Raw genomic sequence first — 17,576 nt, 5'->3', positions numbered from 1 at the left:
GTTTTACATTTTTCAGATTGTTTATTTCTGCTTGAGTCATTTTCGGTGGTATGTTCTTATAGGAACATGTCTGTTTCATCTAAGTTTTCTAAGTTACTGACATACAAATGTTCAAGTATTCCTTTAAAATCATTTTTACTTCTGTAAGGTCTGTAGTGATGTCCCTCTTTCATTTCTGATTCTGGTCATTTGAATCTGGTCATCTTTTCTCTCCCTTTTTTTTTCTTGATCAGTTTTGCTAAAGGTTTGGCTGTTTTTTTCATCTTTGCAAAGAACCAGTTTTGGTTTCACTAATTTTCTCTATTGTTCTTCTGTTCTCTAGATCATTAATTTCTGCTCCCATCTTTTTTTCCTTCTGTCTCCTTGCTTTAGATTTAGTTTGATCTTCCTTTTCCAATGTCTTAAGGTAAAGATTAGGTTATTAATTTGAAACCTTTCTTCTTTTTTAGTATATGTCTGTACAGCTATAAATTTCTTTCTGAGCACTGCTTTAGCTGCATCCCATAATTTGAGTCTATTATGTCTTCATTTTCATTCATCTGCAAGTATCTTCTAATTTTCCTTGTGGTTTTGTCTCTAATTGGCCCATTAGTTAGGAATGTGTTATTTTGTACATATCTGTGGGTTTCCCAAATTTCTTCCTGCTATTGCTTTCTAATTTCATTCTGTTGTAGCTGAAGAACATACTTCATGTTATTTCAATATTTCACATTTATTGAGTTTTATTTTATGGTTTAACATATAGTGTATCCTAGAGAATATTTTATTTGCATTTGAGAGGAATGTATATTCTGTTGTTGGGTAGAGTGTTTTATAGATGTTAGGTTAGGTTTAGTTGCCTTATAGTATTGAGTCTTCTATTTCCTTGTTGATCTTCTCCCTAATTGTTCTATACATTATTGAAAGTAGGGTATTGAAGCTTCCAACTATTATTTTTGAATTATCTATTTCTCCCTTCATCTCTTTGAGTTTTTGCTTCATGTGTTGCTTTGTTGTTAGGTGAATTCGTGTTTATAATTGTCTGTCTTCCTGACGGATTGATGTTTTCATCATTATAAAATGTCCCTCTTTATCTTTGGTAACATTTTTTGTTTTAAAATCTATTTTGTCTGACACCAGTATAACGCCTCCAGTTTTCTTTTGGTTGCTGTTTGAATGGAAGCTTCTACTGTCAATCTGTTTGTATCTTTGAATATAAGGTTTTCTCCAGTAGACTAGTTGAATCTTTTTTTTTTTTTTTTTAAATCCAGCCTGACAACCTCTGCTTCTTGTTTGGATTGTTTTAATTATTCACATTTAATGTTATTACCCGCTATGTTATTTTGAGAGACCTTTCCTTTGTGTTCCTAAGTTATAAGGCTCCTTTCAAAGTTATGACACCTTTCTGCTTCTTTTGAGAACAAGCTCCTCTGATAACGATACTGATAATGAACAAGCAGAGGAGGGAATAAAAGCTGGGGACAAGAATAGGGGTGGGCTGAGAAGGGAATGAGAATGTTGGAGGGGTTAGCTCAGCCCCACATTTTCGATGGGGCACTATTGGGGCATCTTCCATTTAGGACTCTCTCAAGTCAGTTTTCCGTACCCCATGTCATAGTCCTCTCACGTCATAGTCCTCTTTCTTTGTGGGTGAGAATCTTGGAGGGAGGGAACTTCACTTACTAATCTGCTCTTCAGTCAAAATCTCTGTGATCTACTTTCTGATAATTCCTTTCTAGTCCGTAAAGGGGAAATTTGGGTGTTTGATTTTGCCCAGCTTTCAGAGGAGCTGCTGCTTAAAAGTGGAACGCTTTTCCAGAATTTAATGGGTGACTACCCTGATGGGCAGAACTTCATGAAGGACTAATTTCCAAGTTCTCACCGATGACAATTAAAAATGAATGCACTCTGGATCCAGCGGGAGTACTCTCCCAGCCCTCAGCCCCAGTTCCCCTCTGATCTGGTGTTTAATGGGGAGAAAGAAGGAGGAGGTGGAAGTCATGCTGCTGAATGCAGGAGGTTCAGTCTCATTCAGGGTCTGTGGAGATGCCATTTTAAGCATGGGGTTGAATGGGGTGGAGGTGGACGGAAGCAACGGTGGAGTCTGCCCTGCCAACCAACTCCTCAGCAGAGTGTGATGAAATGAGGACCAAACCAGGAGCCTCGGGTGCCAGAAAGCTGGCTCCCCCACCCCCACAAGCACATCACAGAAGGGCCCTGACCTCACTCTAAGCTCCGACTCCAAGTCTGAGGGGCCGAGCATCTCAAGTCCACACCTACAACTGTTCACAGGGCGGGTGGGCACCCCAGGCCGCCACCAAAGCCAGCACGTTGTTAGACGAGAACTTTCTCGGAAGCAGAAGCGTCAGACACACCTCTCTTTGAGGGGCTTTGCCTCTCAGAGCTGGAGCTGCCTTTAAATTCTCCAGCCTGGGAGCCATGAGGACCTGTTTGCTCTAGCTCTCGCCAGACATCAGGGTACTGTCTACAGATTGCTCTCAGGAGTAGAGCCGTCCTTAGTGGATATCTTTCCTCACGCGACAAGTGTCCTTTCTCTCTGTTGCCTCTCTGGCTGCCTGCTGGCTCCTTTTCTGTCTTGCAGGGCCTCATCCTCGCCAGCCTTCCGTATCTGCTGCCTGTGAGCTAACTGCTGTGGTCCGAGTTCCTCTCTTCTGTGCCCAGTTGCCTCTGAGAACCAGGAGCAGACCTCCCGACCCACTGCTTTGCTTTGTTTTTGTCCCCAGGAACTTCTGCACTATTTAATCGGTACCCTGCTCCTCCTAATCGCCTCCATTGTGGCAGCCTCCAAGAGTTACAGCCAGAGCGGACTGGTAGCTGGAGCGGTGAGGATGGTCTCGGGGGACACTTCACGAACGAGTTCACCTCTAGTACATTTTCTTCCTGATGGGCAGCGAAGGGATTGTTTCCCGGGGCCTTTCTTTCCTAGAAAAGTACCCATCAGTACCCGCCTCGATCCAGCCAGCAGCAGTCTCCAAAGAGCCTTAAACTTGGGCCCACAGCAGAGGGTCTCAGCAGGTGGACCGTCAGGGCTTCTGGCACACACAGATGGCCCGTGGCCCAGCCCTCTCTCTCACGAAGCCACTGCTCAAACCAGGGAGCCATTCAGCGTTAATGCACATGCCCATTGGAGTCATTTGTTTGTGGCTACCTCAGTGTTGTGCGGGCAAAGATTCCAAGGCCACGTTAGGGCCCACTGGAGGATGTGGTCAGTTAGTGATACCTGTCACGAGTCCTGGCTTTGCTGGTCCTGATTGATAACAATATTCAGGCCAGGAAGTAACACTTTTAGACCTTTCAAAGGGGAGAATTGATCGATTGATAGCCTGAATAGAACCATGGAAATGTATAAAAATAAGAGTGCTGTGGGGCTGTGTTTACCACCCCCACACACACATATTTTCATATGTGTGTATACTATACATATATATGTATTATTTAAAAAAATTTTTTTAATGTTTGTTTATTTTTGAGAGAGAGAGAGAGAGACAGAGCACGAGCAGGGGAGGGTCAGAGAGAGAGGGAGACACAGAATCCGAAGCAGGCTCCAGGCTCTGAGCCGTCAGGACAGAGACGGACACAGGGCTCAAACTCACAAACCACGCGATTATGATCTGAGCTGAAGGTAGACACTTAACTGAGCCACCCAGGCACCCCTGCATTTATTATTACTTAACGATGCATAGATTCCTGCAATCTGGTTTCTGATTTAGCTCACTGGTTACAGTTTGGTGGCCTGTGGGCCAGTACGGATTTGCCTCATTTTGAGTTTTAAGAAAAGCTGCACGGGACAGTCACTCTTTCATGTACGTGTCAACAAAATTCTCCAGACTTCGGGTTGGGAGTGGTTTAGTGCCTGGAGTTCCACTGAAGGGTGGGGTCTGTCCTCCAAAGGTGGGGAGGGGGGCAGCCAAGCCTCTCCACACTCATGGGCCTTCGGTGCCTCGCGCAGCCACCCCTCCCCACCCCTGCAATCCCCAAGGACGGGAGTGAATGCTACCTACAGGTTACCACCTGCTTGATTACAGGCTGGCTGGTGCCCACTGTGTCAGAGCCACACAGGAGGCTCCCACTGGGTTTTAGGATTCAGGTTGCACATAACCGTGTCTGTTAGCCTTAGAATTCCAATAAGCCCCATTTATCATACACCGTCTTTGTGCCTAGGACAAAGCCTGGGCCATGAGGGAGCCAGAAGAAATAAAAAGACACGGACCTTGCTTATGAGAAAATGGTAATCTAGTTCAGGAGTCAAGGCCAAGGCGCATAAAACAATTAGCAAACAAGGCATTGTTGTCCAGAATAGCATTATGTAGCGATATAATAAACTGTTCAATTATGCAGTGCAGACAGTTGGGGACTGGGATAGTATATAATGTGCTAATTGTGCAGGACAGACAATGAGGGGCTAGGACAGGCTCCAATAGGCTAATTATGTGGTGCAGACAATCGGTACAAAGGGAGCCAAGGAAAGGGACCTGGGGGAGGGGAGCGGGTGTGGGCCTGTGGGGGCAGCCGCTTATGTAAACCAGAGGCCGGGCCTGAAAAGAAAACCAAACCCTGGAAATCCTGCCCGTGGCCTGGCTGCTCCTGGGCTCCTCCTATTGTGTGTCAGCCGTGGCTCTGGCCGCGCCGCAAACCTGAGGCCATGTGCAAGTCTGGGAACATTTGGGCAAAAATACGGAGCAGGGTTCTGTTGATTCCTAGGGCTCAGATCCCATGTCTGGCCCTCGCTATCTCTGTGGCCCTGAGCAAGCTAGTTGACTTGCTGTCCTTCCTTGTCTTTAGCTGCCAGATGAGGGGCAGGGGAGGGTACCCGCATCACGCAGCCGGAAACGTGGTAGGAGTTTAAAGGATCAGCACACCTGATGGGCTTAGCACACGGGCGGGCACATAGCAAGTGGTCAATAAATTATACTTGCTGCAGCTGCTGGTGTTGTTGACAAGTAAGGAAATGGCTGCAGGCTTCAAAGTTTCACACGAAGACAGCAGAGTCTCTTCGACCATCAGGAGCCTCACACGAGACCCTTTTCCTCCCTGGGCGCCCTGTTCTTTCTTCATCGTTAAGTGAGGTTGGACTGGGCTAGGTCAGCTTTCCTAGATAAGCTAGGTCAGCCGCTTGAGCACAGAGTGGAGCCTCAGAATAGAAAGGTGCGCTGCCCTATTTATTTTAGGCTAATGCTGTTTAAATGTTTGCAGACATGAAACTGCCTGTCAGGGCTTCAGCTTCGGGCTCTTGCCTGGCTATAAAGTGAGACAGAACAGAAAGCCATTAATGAATGAAATGCAATGCTGCCACATCAGTAAGATCCATTTGAACATTAGAAATTTAAAAACCTAAATTAAAATACACAACTTCACCTTTTTCTCTTTCATTAGCCCCGGGTAATTACAGTCCAGTGTCTGGGCCCCAGCTTAGTGGTAAACACAAACCCAAACGTGGGCCCTGAAGTTGCCTAGAGCGAGGAGAGCCAGGAGGTGAAAGCCAGAGCCTGGCTGCCAGGCCTGCGCTAGGGCCCCTGCTGGGGGAGCCGTGGACACAAGGCCTCGTTCCTGCACCTGAGCAGGGACCGGGTGGTCCGCTCCCGTGATTCCCCGGGGCTCCCTCCTGGCCACAGCTGGTCCAGAAACAGGCGCAGGGATGAGAAACAAAGGGCGGCTAGCCTGAGTGATTGGCCCTCGGCCTGGGAACTTCCTTTGCTCTCTCTCCTGTGTAGATCTTCGGTTTTGTGGCCACCTTCCTCTGCCTGGCGAGCATATGGCTGTCCTACAAGATCTCGTGTGTGACCCAGTCAACAGGTGAGTTCTGGTTGCCCGAACACAGATGATCTCTGAAAGTAGAGTTCCCTCTGCTGGGGAACGGAAGGACGGCCTGGTCTGGAGTTCAGCAACAGGGAAGGGCCGCCCACCGTGAGGCGTTGGGGGGGCCAAGGTGGAAAGGTGTCACCCAAGGTTCTCTGCTCCGCACTGTCAGCCCAGCGCCCAACACGGGGCTCGATCTCACAGACTACAGGATCGTGACCTGAGCCGAGATCAAGAGTCGGACGCTTAACCAACTGGGCCACCCAGGTGCCCCGGTGAAGCATTTTCTTTAAATAAGTTCCCTCATGACAAAAATAAAGTGTAGAAAATTTTGAAAATGCAAATAAGAAAAACAAAATATTTTTAATGAAAACCGTCTATCATCACACTACCCAGAAATAGCACCTACTGGGTGTCTGTCCTTCCAGTATTTCTTCTCTCTGGTTGGATGGATGGATGGATGGATGGACAGATACAAAGATATGTAGATACATATGTTGCTTTTGTTAAACGATCCAACTTCAGGTATTATTTGTAACCTGTTCTCATTCTTGTACTTAACCATCTATCAGACATTTTCCCCACTTGCTTGGGGATTCTTTTCCATCACGTTTTTTAAAAAGATTTTATGTATGTACGCATTTAGATTTTATTTTTAAGTAATCTCTGTGCCCAACTTGGGGCTCGAACTTACAACCCCAAGATTGGGAGTGGCATGCTCTAAGGACTGAGCCAGCCAGGTGCCCCTCTTCTCCCATCGCTTTTTGTTAAGTGTTTATTTTTGAGAGACAGCACGAGCCGGGGAGGGGCAGAGAGAGAGAGACAGAGGATCTGAAGCGGGCTCTGTGCTGACAGCAGAGAGCCGAATGCGGGGCTCGAACTCAACAACTGTGAGATCATGACCTGCTCGGAAGTCGAACATTTAACCGGCTGAGCCACCCACGTGTCCCTCCCATCACTTTCATTTATTTATTTATTTATTTATTTTTTTTTTTTTAACGTTTATTTTTGAGACAGAGAGAGACAGAGCATGAACGGGGGAGGGTCAGAGAGAGGGAGACACAGAATCTGAAACAGGCTCCAGGCTCTGAGCGGTCAGCACAGAGCCCGACGCGGGGCTCAAACTCACGCGACATCACGTGAGATCATGACCTGAGCCGAAGTCGGACGCTTAACCGACTGAGCCACCCAGGCGCCCCTCTCTCCCATCACTTTTAATGGCTCTGTGCTGTTGCATTGACTCCAGGGCATGTCTGTGTCATAGTTTACTTGTCTCCTGTCTGGGGTCACTGTGGTGTTTTGTTTTGTTTTGTTTTAATTGTTTGCTACTAAACAGTGTTGTAAAGAACACACTTGTAAATATAGCCCCCTACTCATCCCTAATATCTTCTACCTCTAGAATGCGTTCCTAGAGGTAACACTGCTGAGAGCTTGACCCAGGTATTTTGATTAATCCACCTTTTTCTTTTTTTTTTTTTTTTTTTTTAATTTTTTTTTTTTCAACGTTTATTTATTTTTGGGACAGAGAGAGACAGAGCATGAACGGGGGAGGGGCAGAGAGAGAGGGAGTCACAGAATCGGAAACAGGCTCCAGGCTCTGAGCCATCAGCCCAGAGCCTGACGCGGGGCTCGAACCCACGGACCGCGAGATCGTGACCTGGCTGAAGTCGGACGCTTAACCGACTGCGCCACCCAGGCGCCCCAATCCACCTTTTTCTTTAGCCCAGCCCTTCCTGTCTTTGTTCTTTTTCTTTCTCTTAAAAAAATAACTAAAGGAATATCAGTGTGTACAGTACGTGGTCTGAGTTGTCCCAAAGAAACGTTTCCACCAGCTTCCGATTCCCTCTAGAAGTCACTGACAAAAAGAACAGGAAGCTGAGGGAGAGGAGGCAGTCACAAGAGACCACAGGCTGTAGGATTCTGTTTACATGAAACGGGCAGAAGAGACACATCCAAAGAGGCAGGAGGTAGATCAGAGGCTGCCAGTTGCTGGGGAGGTGACTGCAGGCGGGTGTGGGCCTTCTCTTGGAAGGGATGAAATATTTCAGAAGTATGGCAGTCAGTGTTCGCACCGTCCTGTGAGCACACGGAAACTGTGGACATGAAGCGTACACTTGAGGTGGGTGAGTTGTACGGTAGGTAGATTTTGTCTCGCTGAAGCTGTTTAAGGGAGAAATCAATGAGGGGGCGCCTGGGTGACTCAGTTGGTTAAGTGCCTGACTTCTTGGCTTCGGCTCAGGTCATGATCTTGTGGTCGTGGGATCGAGCCCCGTGTTGGGCTCTGCGCTGAGTGTGGAGCCTGCTTCGTCTCTCTCCTCTCTCTCTGCCCCTCTCGCTCTCTAAATAAATAGATACATAAATAAGTAAAATAAATTTTTTAAAAAAACCAATGAAGAAAAGTAGAGAATGTAACAGTTATGGGTAACATCTGAAGGTGAAAATTATGACTTAAAATTATGAAGGAAGAGCCCAAAGAAACCACAAACACAATGAGAGTCCCTGTGACGATAGGCCTGGGTGGGGAAGAGGAAGGATAGAAACCCCCTGTCCCCCCGCCCGTACTAATTTTTTTCTTTTCTGTTAGAAATGTATTTAGAGGGGCGCCTGGGTGGCTCAGTCGGTTAAGCGGCCGACTTCGGCTCAGGTCATGATCTCACGGTCCGTGAGTTCGAGCCCCGCGTCGGGCTCTGTGCTGACTGCTCAGAGCCTGAAGCCTGTTTCAGATTCTGTGTCTCCCTCTCTCTGACCCTCCCCTGTTCATGCTCTGTCTCTCTCTGTCTCAAAAATAAATAAACATAAAAAAAAGAAAAGAAAAGAAATGTATTTAGAAGCAAAAAAACGAATTCCAATGGTAGTTGTTGCTGGATGGAGGAAGGAAGTGCTCTGAGCAGAGCTGGGGGGCAGCCTCCTGATGTGTGGCTTCTGGGTGGGCCTGCCCTGCCCGCCGTCCTAACTTTGCCGCTTCCTTCCCAAGATGCCGCTGTCTGAGGACACCCTGCGCCCCGGCCCGAGGCAGGCCCTGATACGGGAGCGTCGGGGGGCCGGCACCCAGGACGGGCTTCTGAACCTCTGCTCCTGTGCCAAAGCCCTGCCCACACTGCTGGGCACAAGAGGGGCCCTCGGCGTCCTCCTGGGCTCCTGAGCCGCTCTCAGCCTTTCTGGTCTTCCTTGGAGAATAGTCCTCGCCGCCTGGGAACGAAAGCAGCCTCCAGGGAAATCTGGTCTCTTCCTCCTGCTCTTAGAACCAACCGTCTCAGGGACTGATGACCCCACTTACCTACCACAGCGGGGGTGGTTTCTGAATACTCCTGCCTAAATCTGCTTCTACTCCACATTCCTCAGGGGGATGAAGCTGCCTTAAGTCCTCTTATAGAAACAAAGCTCTCTCTGGGACACCAGGGTGGCTCAGTCGGTTAAGTTTCCCACTTCGGCCCAGGTCATGATTTCATGGTTCAAAAGTTCGAGCCCCGTGTCAGGCTCTGTGCTGACAGCTCGGAGCCTGGAACCTGCTTCGGATTCTGAATCTCCCTCTCTCTCTGCCCTCCCTGCTCACGCTCTGTTTCTTTCTCAAAAATAAATAAATATTTTAAAAAATTAACGAAAAAAACAAAGCCATCTCCTAATTTATCCAGCTTGGGAAGAAGCCCCTCTTGAGACCAGACCCTCTTTCTTAAGTGAGGCGGGCCTGCAGAAGCACTGTGTGGTCAGCCCGTGTTGCAGGCCTCAATCTTAATTACCACTGTGAGTGTGTGTGGGGGCATGTGTGGAGGGGGGCGTGTGTGCATGTGTTTTGTAATAAAAATATTGACTTGGCCAATTTCTTATTGGACGAGAAAGCTGCAAACCAGCAGTCACGTGACAGGGCCCACAAAGCTCATGGGAAATCACTTGATGCACCCCGGGCCCCCCTCCCCCTTCCCCCTCCCACCTCCCCAGAGATGAGAACACTAAAGGATGCAGAAGACCCTGGCCCCTCAAGATTTGCATATTTTCAGAGTAAATGGATGTTAAGGGTGGAAGCCAGTACTGTTCACACAAGACCTAATAAAGCACTACTCACGAGCAGCACAAGTGGCCTTAGAAAAAGAGGGAACTTCTGGTACCTACTACAGCATAGATGAACCCCGAAGACATTGTGCCGAGTGAAATAAGCCAGAAGGACAAATGCTGTGTGATTCCATTTCCAGGAGATTCCTAGAGTAGTTAAAATTCAGAGGCTGAAAGAAGGATGGTTGCCGGAGTGGGGGGCTGGCGGGGAATGGGGAGTTCGTGTCTAATGGGTACAGCTTTCAAGCGGGAAGATGTGGTGGTGGCTGCACAGCATAAATGTAATGCCAATGAGCTGCACCTAAAAGTTGTGAAAGTGGTTAAGTTCTATGTTACACATAAACTTTTTTTTAATGTTTACTTATTTTTGAGAGAGAGACAGAGCGCGAGCAGGGGAGGGGCAGAGAGAAAGGGAGACACAGAATCTGAAGCAGGCTCCAGGCTCCGAGCTGTCGGCACAGAGCCTGACCTGGGGCTCGAACCCACGAACCGTGAGATTCACGACCTGAGCGGAAGATCATGACGCTTACCCAACTGAGCCACCCAGGTACCCCATTATGGACTGACTTTATAATAAGTAAATGTTGTAAATTGATCATTCGTGTTAACATCATATTTCCTGTTTTATATAATAGAGTTTCATATGATCTAGATTGAAAAAGTGGGTTTCTCTGCTTAAAAATAACACGTTCAGAAGTCCCTGACAGGAAGGAAGCTGCCGGGCCAGAGCAATGCACCCAGGTTGGAGGCAGCCACTGAGTGGCTTTCTCATGAAGACCAGCGGGCGAGTAACTGGAGCCTGTGGACCTTGTAAGGCGAATGAGGCAACCGGTGGCTTTTTGGGGTTTTATTGTCATTTTCTGTGTATATGAAAATTATGCAAATGAGAAAGACCAGGATAAGCTCCATGCAGAGTTGTGCAAAAAAGGTAACATCGCGGTGTGAAGGGTGCCCTTTGGCTCAGTTCTGTAGAGCAGTAACAGCCAGAATAATGGTGATGCTGAATATCGACCTGACCCAAACTATTAAAAACTCATTGCGAGGGCAGGGGTGCATATGGAGGGCAGCCCAGGGCTGCCAGATGCTCCAAGTGTCGGAGAGAATTTTTAGGCTAAACATATGAGTTTTAAAAGTTGCCAAATAGGGGCGCCTGGGTGGCTCAGTCAGTTGAGCGTTTGACTTCAGCTCAGGTCATGATCTCACAGTCTGTGAGTTCAAGCCCGGCATCGGGCTCTGTGCTGACAGCTCGGAGCCAGGAGCCTGCTTCAGATTCTGTGTCTCCCTCTCTCTATGCCCCTCCCCTGCCCACACTCTGTCTCAAAAATAAATAAAAACATTAAAAACTAGTAATAATAAAAAAATAAAGGTTGCCAAATAAACTTTTAAAAGATACACTTCAGGCCGAGCCAAATGCGTGCCGAGGCTTTGTGCAGCCCGCGAGCCCTCGGTTTGCGACCCTACCTGACCTGGTGGTTCTGGGGACGGGAAAGAGGGTGGTCTGGCAGCAGGAAGTCAGGGCTGAGGCCGGAGCGCGCGGAGGCTTCTCGGGCCAGCACCTGCTTCCTCCCGAAACCCCAAGCTAGTGCGCGGGGCGGGGGCCCTCCCCGGGGTCCCCTGCCGGCAGAGTCGCCTGCTGGCGCGCTGCCACCGGTCGCAGCTGGCCTCAACTTTTCTTCTGCGAAAACAAAACCCTGATGAGCAGGTGGCCGCCCTGCGCGCCCTCGCCTAGCAGCGCGCGCCCTCTTGTGGCAGCGGGGCGCAGCGCGGCATTTAACCAACCTTTGTGACTGTGTGCTTCCCCTTGCCTCACCCCTCCCGTCTCTCCTCTCCCAGCACAACCTCCAGATCCTTCCATCCACCGCATCTTTGCTTTTCTTAATATGTAGCTCTACGGCAGTTACATGGGTTGCCTAGAAAGTGCATAGAAGTCTGGTAGTTATCTGTAATTAATTGAAACGGTCACCATGCTGTATGTAATGTGGGCCTCACATCTCTCTTCAGCCAGCCACCACTGCAGTGCCGGTCCTGCAAGGGCTGTGACAACTTCATGACACTGTAACCACACAGCTGTGCTCCAGGCCTCCACTGGCGCCTCTTGACTGTCCTGTGGATGCTGCCCAGGGACCCACCCAGCACCCACACATGTGCGTCCGGCGAGTGCAGGAGACTTCCTGCCCTGGGGTGGAACACTGGCCAATGGGACACAGGAGTCAGTGGATACATCTGTTCTCTCCTGGGACAAACTGTCCTAAGGCAAGTTTTACACCACTTCTCCAGGGACAGTTCCGTGGGACCAAGGGAACAGTCACACAGTGGTGACCAACTCAGTAACACATCCTGTATCAGCGATCTCCTTCTCATCTTCAGTCCAGATGGTTCGGAAGGATATGTGGGTACAGGCAGGAAATATGTGGTGGCTGCATGAATAGCCTTACTCAGGGCTGGCTTTGGAAGACAGGAGTGAGGGGGAATAGGGAGGTAACTCCAATGGCCAAAGCCCTGTGCAAGGCATCTGATCATCTACTTTGGTGGAAGTGGCCCAATGAGAAAATATACAGCCTTGGGGACAGGTGAATGGCCAGGGGCCTAGAAAGGGAAAGACCAGTAAGGCCCCGAGGGGTGGATGGGGCAGGAAGCCACTAAAATTCTCAACCACGCAATTCATTTGAACAATCCGTGGATTTCCTACAAAATAAAAATCCTGGATAATGAGGCCACTAAATGCCACGGAAAAAAAGCCCAGAAAAAAACCCCTGCACATATGCGTATATTGTAGGATTAAAAGCTCAGGGACCCACAGAATTAAAGGTCCAGGCGGGGCTAGACCGGCTAGGGGCTGTGAGGGTGCACAAACAGAAGCGAAACCTGGAGTGGATTTCACAGCTCCTGTGGAGCCAAGACCTTCATCTGAGCTAATAGCACCCGCACTGCACTAATTAGCGGCAGGACAAGGAGGGGCAAGAATCGGGTACGAGACCGGGTCTCCAGATTCAGCCCCACCCCGAGGAAGCCCCACATATTTCTAAATTTATTAGATACTGGCTGTAGTCGTGTGGCTTTGTGGGCGTTACGTTTGTTTTTCGGTCTGGACTCTGCTCCCTGCTCTTTTGCAACAAACTGCTCGCAGGATGCACACACTGCGACCCCTTTGGGTGGCTCATATAAGGCAGAGGCCAAGCCAAAAAGGGCGTTTACCCATAAAGCTTGCCAAGCATTAACAACGGAAACAATGCCCTTTCCTGGGAGCAGAAAAGGTACATTGTCTTCTCCCGCAAGGTTTCACAGAGCCAGGGGTGCCGTGCAAAGCTTCAAAGCTTCAAGTTGAACACCCCTGCCGGCCACCGGCAGCTGGCGTTACTGTAGAGCAGGGAAGCTTAAAGAACGTGGTCACGTCCATGTCCAGTGCCCTACATCATCAAAGCGCATGAATGTGTTGCTGCCTTCGTGTCTGGCTCTTGGTTTGCGGCCTCGGGTGTTGCTAACACTGTTTTTAGATCGCCTTTCTAGGGGTGGGGGCAGGGGTGTGGAGCGTACATTTTTATCGCTCTGGATTCGCCGGCGATCGAGCATCAGCGTATCGGACACGGCCAGTATCACGTGAACTCCGGGTGGTGACGCAAGCTCTTCCGTAATGGCTCCACGGAGAAAACTGCTCTTGCCTCATCACGTGCCACCCAAGCACAGCTGACGCGAGACAGACGGGACCGTAAATGAGGACCGTAAATGAGAATGCAAGTGTCCGGCCTTCCGCGCGACCATCTTGGAAGCCGTGTCACGACTCGGGGAGCTGTTTCCCGGTCACGTTAGGACAAACGTAGCCGCCACTACGAAAGCGGCCCCGCACCAGGACCGGCCGCTGCGCATACTGGCTGTCGGGGGCCGTCCCTCCAAACCTGGGGATGTTCCCGCAGCCCCCACCCCGAGTCATCAGACATGTGTCCACCGGAGCGAGGGCCCGAACAGTGACATCTTGGAAGCCATTCAGGCGGGAGAAGATGCCCCGCCCTAGAGCCTCGGGCCCCTCAGACCGCAGGGAACTACAGGTGTCATGGCGCCGTTGACTGGCACCTTTCGCAGTGAAACCTCCTCCACTTCCGGGCCTCCGACCTCTTGGATTTGAGAACCTCCTCCTGCTGCTGACGGTCGACTGCCAGCGTTACTGAGCCCTAAATGAAACAGTGTCCACTTTCACATTCTCATCTTCCAGTTCGTACGTGGGGCAAGCTCCAGAAAGTCCTATCGAGATAAGAAAACAGATCTTCCGATTCAGGGCTCAGCCCAGCCCCTGAGCCTGTAACCACCTTCACCAGCAAGTGGTCGCCCACCCATCGGACAGAAATAGTGTTTTCCCCTAATGCACTGCTGGCTTAATGAAGGACTTGCCTGTCACGAGAATCAGTGATGAAAGAGCCCCCCCGCCACTGGCACAAGCAGGTCCCCTGCGACGCTGCAGCCATCCAGGGATGGTAAATGGGTCAGGGCCCACCGCAGTGGACACCCCGTGCAATGGGCTGAACACGGGGGACTTCCGGCCAGAGTGCGCCACCCCAAGATTTAGTAAACAGTATCTGTAACATTGGCCCATGGCCTGTGTGGTCAGGTGTTTGGGCCACCCAGGACTGGGCTGGCGAAGACCTACCATACATCGGGTGCAGCGTCCCCCACCCCCAGAAACACACCGCTATTTGATTACAGACACAATATTTAAGTTGTATGCGTGGTCATGTGAAGCAACCACATCTAGAGAAAAGCACCTAGAGGAACACGTGGAAGGTGCGGGAGGTGTTAAAACAAGATAAAGTAAAAACTACCAGGCAATAACAATGCAGTAGGTGGGAAGAACTGATGGGCATCAGTCCTCACGTCTTAGTGTCATTCAGGAGCCGAGCAGGAGTACTGATTACCCTTGTTTTCCTGACGTCAAATATGCACGCTAAAAATGTATCACTGCAGAATTTTAGCTGATGAAAGTGGCAGGAACTACAGTCGCCATTTTGTAAACGCAGATCAGATTCAGAGAAAGGCCAAGGGATGGGAACTTTTAACTAAAAGGTTGACGGGAACCTGCATGGTGGGAGGGATCAGGTGCCAGCATCTGGACCACTCGGGTGCAGTTCGTGCGGGATGGCGGGAGGCACGCGCCATCACCCACAGGAAAACCTTAAAAAAAAGGAAAAGACTGACCTCAATTTAAGCAAGACTTCAGAGCTATCTTTCAGTTTTCTAATCAGAATACGTCATCTTTAAAATAAAGATCCCACCATTTGCAACTACATGGATGGAACTGGAGGGTATTATGCTAAGCGAAATTAGCCAGAGAAAGACAAATATCACATGACTTCACTCATACGAGGAATTTAAGATACAAAACAGATGAACATAAAGGAAGGGAAAGAAAAATAATATAAAAACAGGGAGGGGGACAAAACATAAGAGACTTTTAAATACAGACAACAGAGGGTTGCTGGAGGGGTTGTGGGAGGGGAGATGGGCTAAATGGGTAAGGGGCACTAAGGAATCTAGTCCTGAAATCACTGTTGCACTATATGCTAATCTGGATGTAAATTATAAAAAATTAATTAATTTAAAAAATAAAATAAAATAGTGTTAAAAATAATAAAATAAAATAAAGACCCCATTCTGGACACCTGCAAAAATAAAGTACCTAGGACAAATCTGACAAAAGATGTACAAGACCTTTTTGAAGAAAACCACAAACTTTATTGGAAAACAATAAAAGACCCAAATCAGTGGAGATTCTAGGTTCACGAATGTTAAGTTAAATCATAAATCATTTTCCCCCAAGTTAATCTATAAATTCAATGCAATTCCAAGAAAAAATTAACAAGGGCTTTTTGTGGAACTTGCCAAATCAATCTTAAAATTTTATAGTAAAAAGTATCTTTATAGTAAAAAGTAAAGCAATTCCAAGAAAAAATTAACAAGGGCTTTTTGTGGAACTTGCCAAATCAATCTTAAAATTTTATAGTAAAAAGTATCTTTATAGTAAAAAGTAAAGTAACCTTTCTCTCAATTTTACTGCAAACCTAAAACTATTCTTTTTTTTTTTAATTTTTTTTCAACGTTTTTTATTTATTTTTGGGACAGAGAGAGACAGAGCATGAACGGGGGAGGGGCAGAGAGAGAGGGAGACACAGAATGTGAAACAGGCTCCAGGCTCTGAGCCATCAGCCCAGAGCCTGATGCGGGGCTCGAACTCACGGACCGCGAGATCATGACCTGGCTGAAGTCGGACGCTTAACCGACTGCGCCACCCAGGTGCCCCAAACCTAAAACTATTCTTAAAAAGTCTTTAAAATAGGGGCACCTGGTTGGCTCAGTTGGTTAAGCGTCCAACTTCAGCTCAGGTCATAATCTTGTGGTTTGTGAGTTTGAGCCCCATGTTGGGCTCTGTGCTGACAGCTCAGAGCCTGGAACCTGCTTCGGATTCTTTGTCTCCCTCACTCTCTGCCCCTCCCCCACTCTCACTGGGTCTTTAGGTCTCTCCAAAGTAAATAAAACATTTAAAAAAAAAAAAATTCTCTCTCCCTCTGACCTTCTCCCCAGCTCAAAAAAAGAAAGAAAGAAAGAAAGAAAGAAAGAAAGAAAGAAAGAAAGAAAAAGTGTTTCAAATAACAAAGTGTTAAGAATACAACAATTTTGAACTTGCCCTCAGGTTATTACGTCTTTATCAAGACTATGGTATTAGCATAGGTATAGAAAAAAAGCCTAAGGAAGCCAGCCCCAGCCCCACGCATATGCATAAACTTGGTAGATGACAGAAGCAGCCGTTGTCTATCAGAGGAGCAAAGAGTCACGGAGTGCTCCTACCACATACAGAAATCAGGGTACATTCAAGTACTAAATGTAAAATGCAAACCTTTAAACATTTTAGAAAGCGGCAGGGAACATCTGTGACCTTGAGCTAACAAGAATCGATAAGCAAAAGAGACAAAGTATCAAGAAGCAAAGTTAAAATATAAATTATAGACTTTGAGGAGATATTTCCAAGGCACATTACTAACAAAGGATAACACCCATAATATGTCAAGAACTCTCAAATGAGTTTAAAAAAAAAAAACAAAAACGCACATCAGGGTGAAAAAAAGGCAAAGAATATAAACGAACGACTCACTGATGTGGGGAAGCGTACAAAGTCAACAGCCGAATGAGAAGACGCCCAGGCTCACCAGTCATAAGGGGAGTGTAAAAGAAAATGAGAGACCATTTCAGCCCCAGATCAGCAAAACTCTTAAACCAAACTAATACTAAGTGCAAGACAAGAATAAGGAAACAAAGCACCCCCGTACACGGCTGACGCGAAGTCTCCACTTTAGAGACCGTTTGGAAATATTTAGCCATGTTGGAATCCCACACATCCTGCGATGCAACAATTTCTAAGTCCACAACCTACATAGAACTCTTGCACCCGTGCGTGAGATGTTCAAAGATGTCTGTTCCCTAGAACACTGGTTCAAACGGTCAAAAACGAACCACATCAAAATTTTTCTGTCAACAGAGGAAAGGTAAGTAAACTGGCAAATTCGTACCACGGGATGCCAAATAGTAGCTTAAATGAATGAACTAGAGCTGCGTGTATCAGATACATTTCAAAATACTACCGATTGGAAAAAGCAACCTACGAATGGCTAAATCTAGCATAAATACCATGTCGGACATTGTTTATGGATACATCTCTCTAAATAGTACAGACAATAAAGACAGGAAAGACA

At 47.9% G+C, this 17,576-nt stretch overlaps 1 protein-coding gene and 1 long non-coding RNA gene across 2 annotated transcripts in view; one reads left to right on the top strand and one right to left on the bottom strand.

Annotated features, from left to right (window-relative positions):
* Nucleotides 1-9,407, top strand: part of CMTM7 (CKLF like MARVEL transmembrane domain containing 7) — a 64,095-nt gene extending 54,688 nt beyond the window's left edge. The window contains exons 4-6 of the mRNA XM_086676244.1: nt 2,724-2,867; nt 5,712-5,793; nt 8,771-9,407. Of these exons, the coding sequence (XP_086532370.1) occupies nt 2,724-2,867; nt 5,712-5,793; nt 8,771-8,784 (240 nt within the window). The 3' untranslated portion in view covers nt 8,785-9,407. The remainder of the gene's footprint in view (nt 1-2,723; nt 2,868-5,711; nt 5,794-8,770) is intronic.
* Nucleotides 7,092-8,399, bottom strand: LOC147577094 (uncharacterized). The gene is made up of 2 exons (XR_015256013.1): nt 7,507-8,399; nt 7,092-7,254 (listed from the first exon to the last, which is right to left on the bottom strand). It is a non-coding gene; the product is annotated as an uncharacterized LOC147577094 (long non-coding RNA).
* Nucleotides 9,408-17,576: the final 8,169 nt, after the last annotated feature.

The sequence above is a fragment of the Puma concolor genome, chromosome C2 (genome assembly GCF_028749965.1).
Source record: "Puma concolor isolate L17-30 chromosome C2, mPumCon1.1.hap2, whole genome shotgun sequence".
Lineage (NCBI taxonomy): Eukaryota > Metazoa > Chordata > Mammalia > Carnivora > Felidae > Puma > Puma concolor.
Note: the sequence above shows the minus strand (reverse complement) of the source record. Positions and strands in the feature narration are given on the sequence as shown.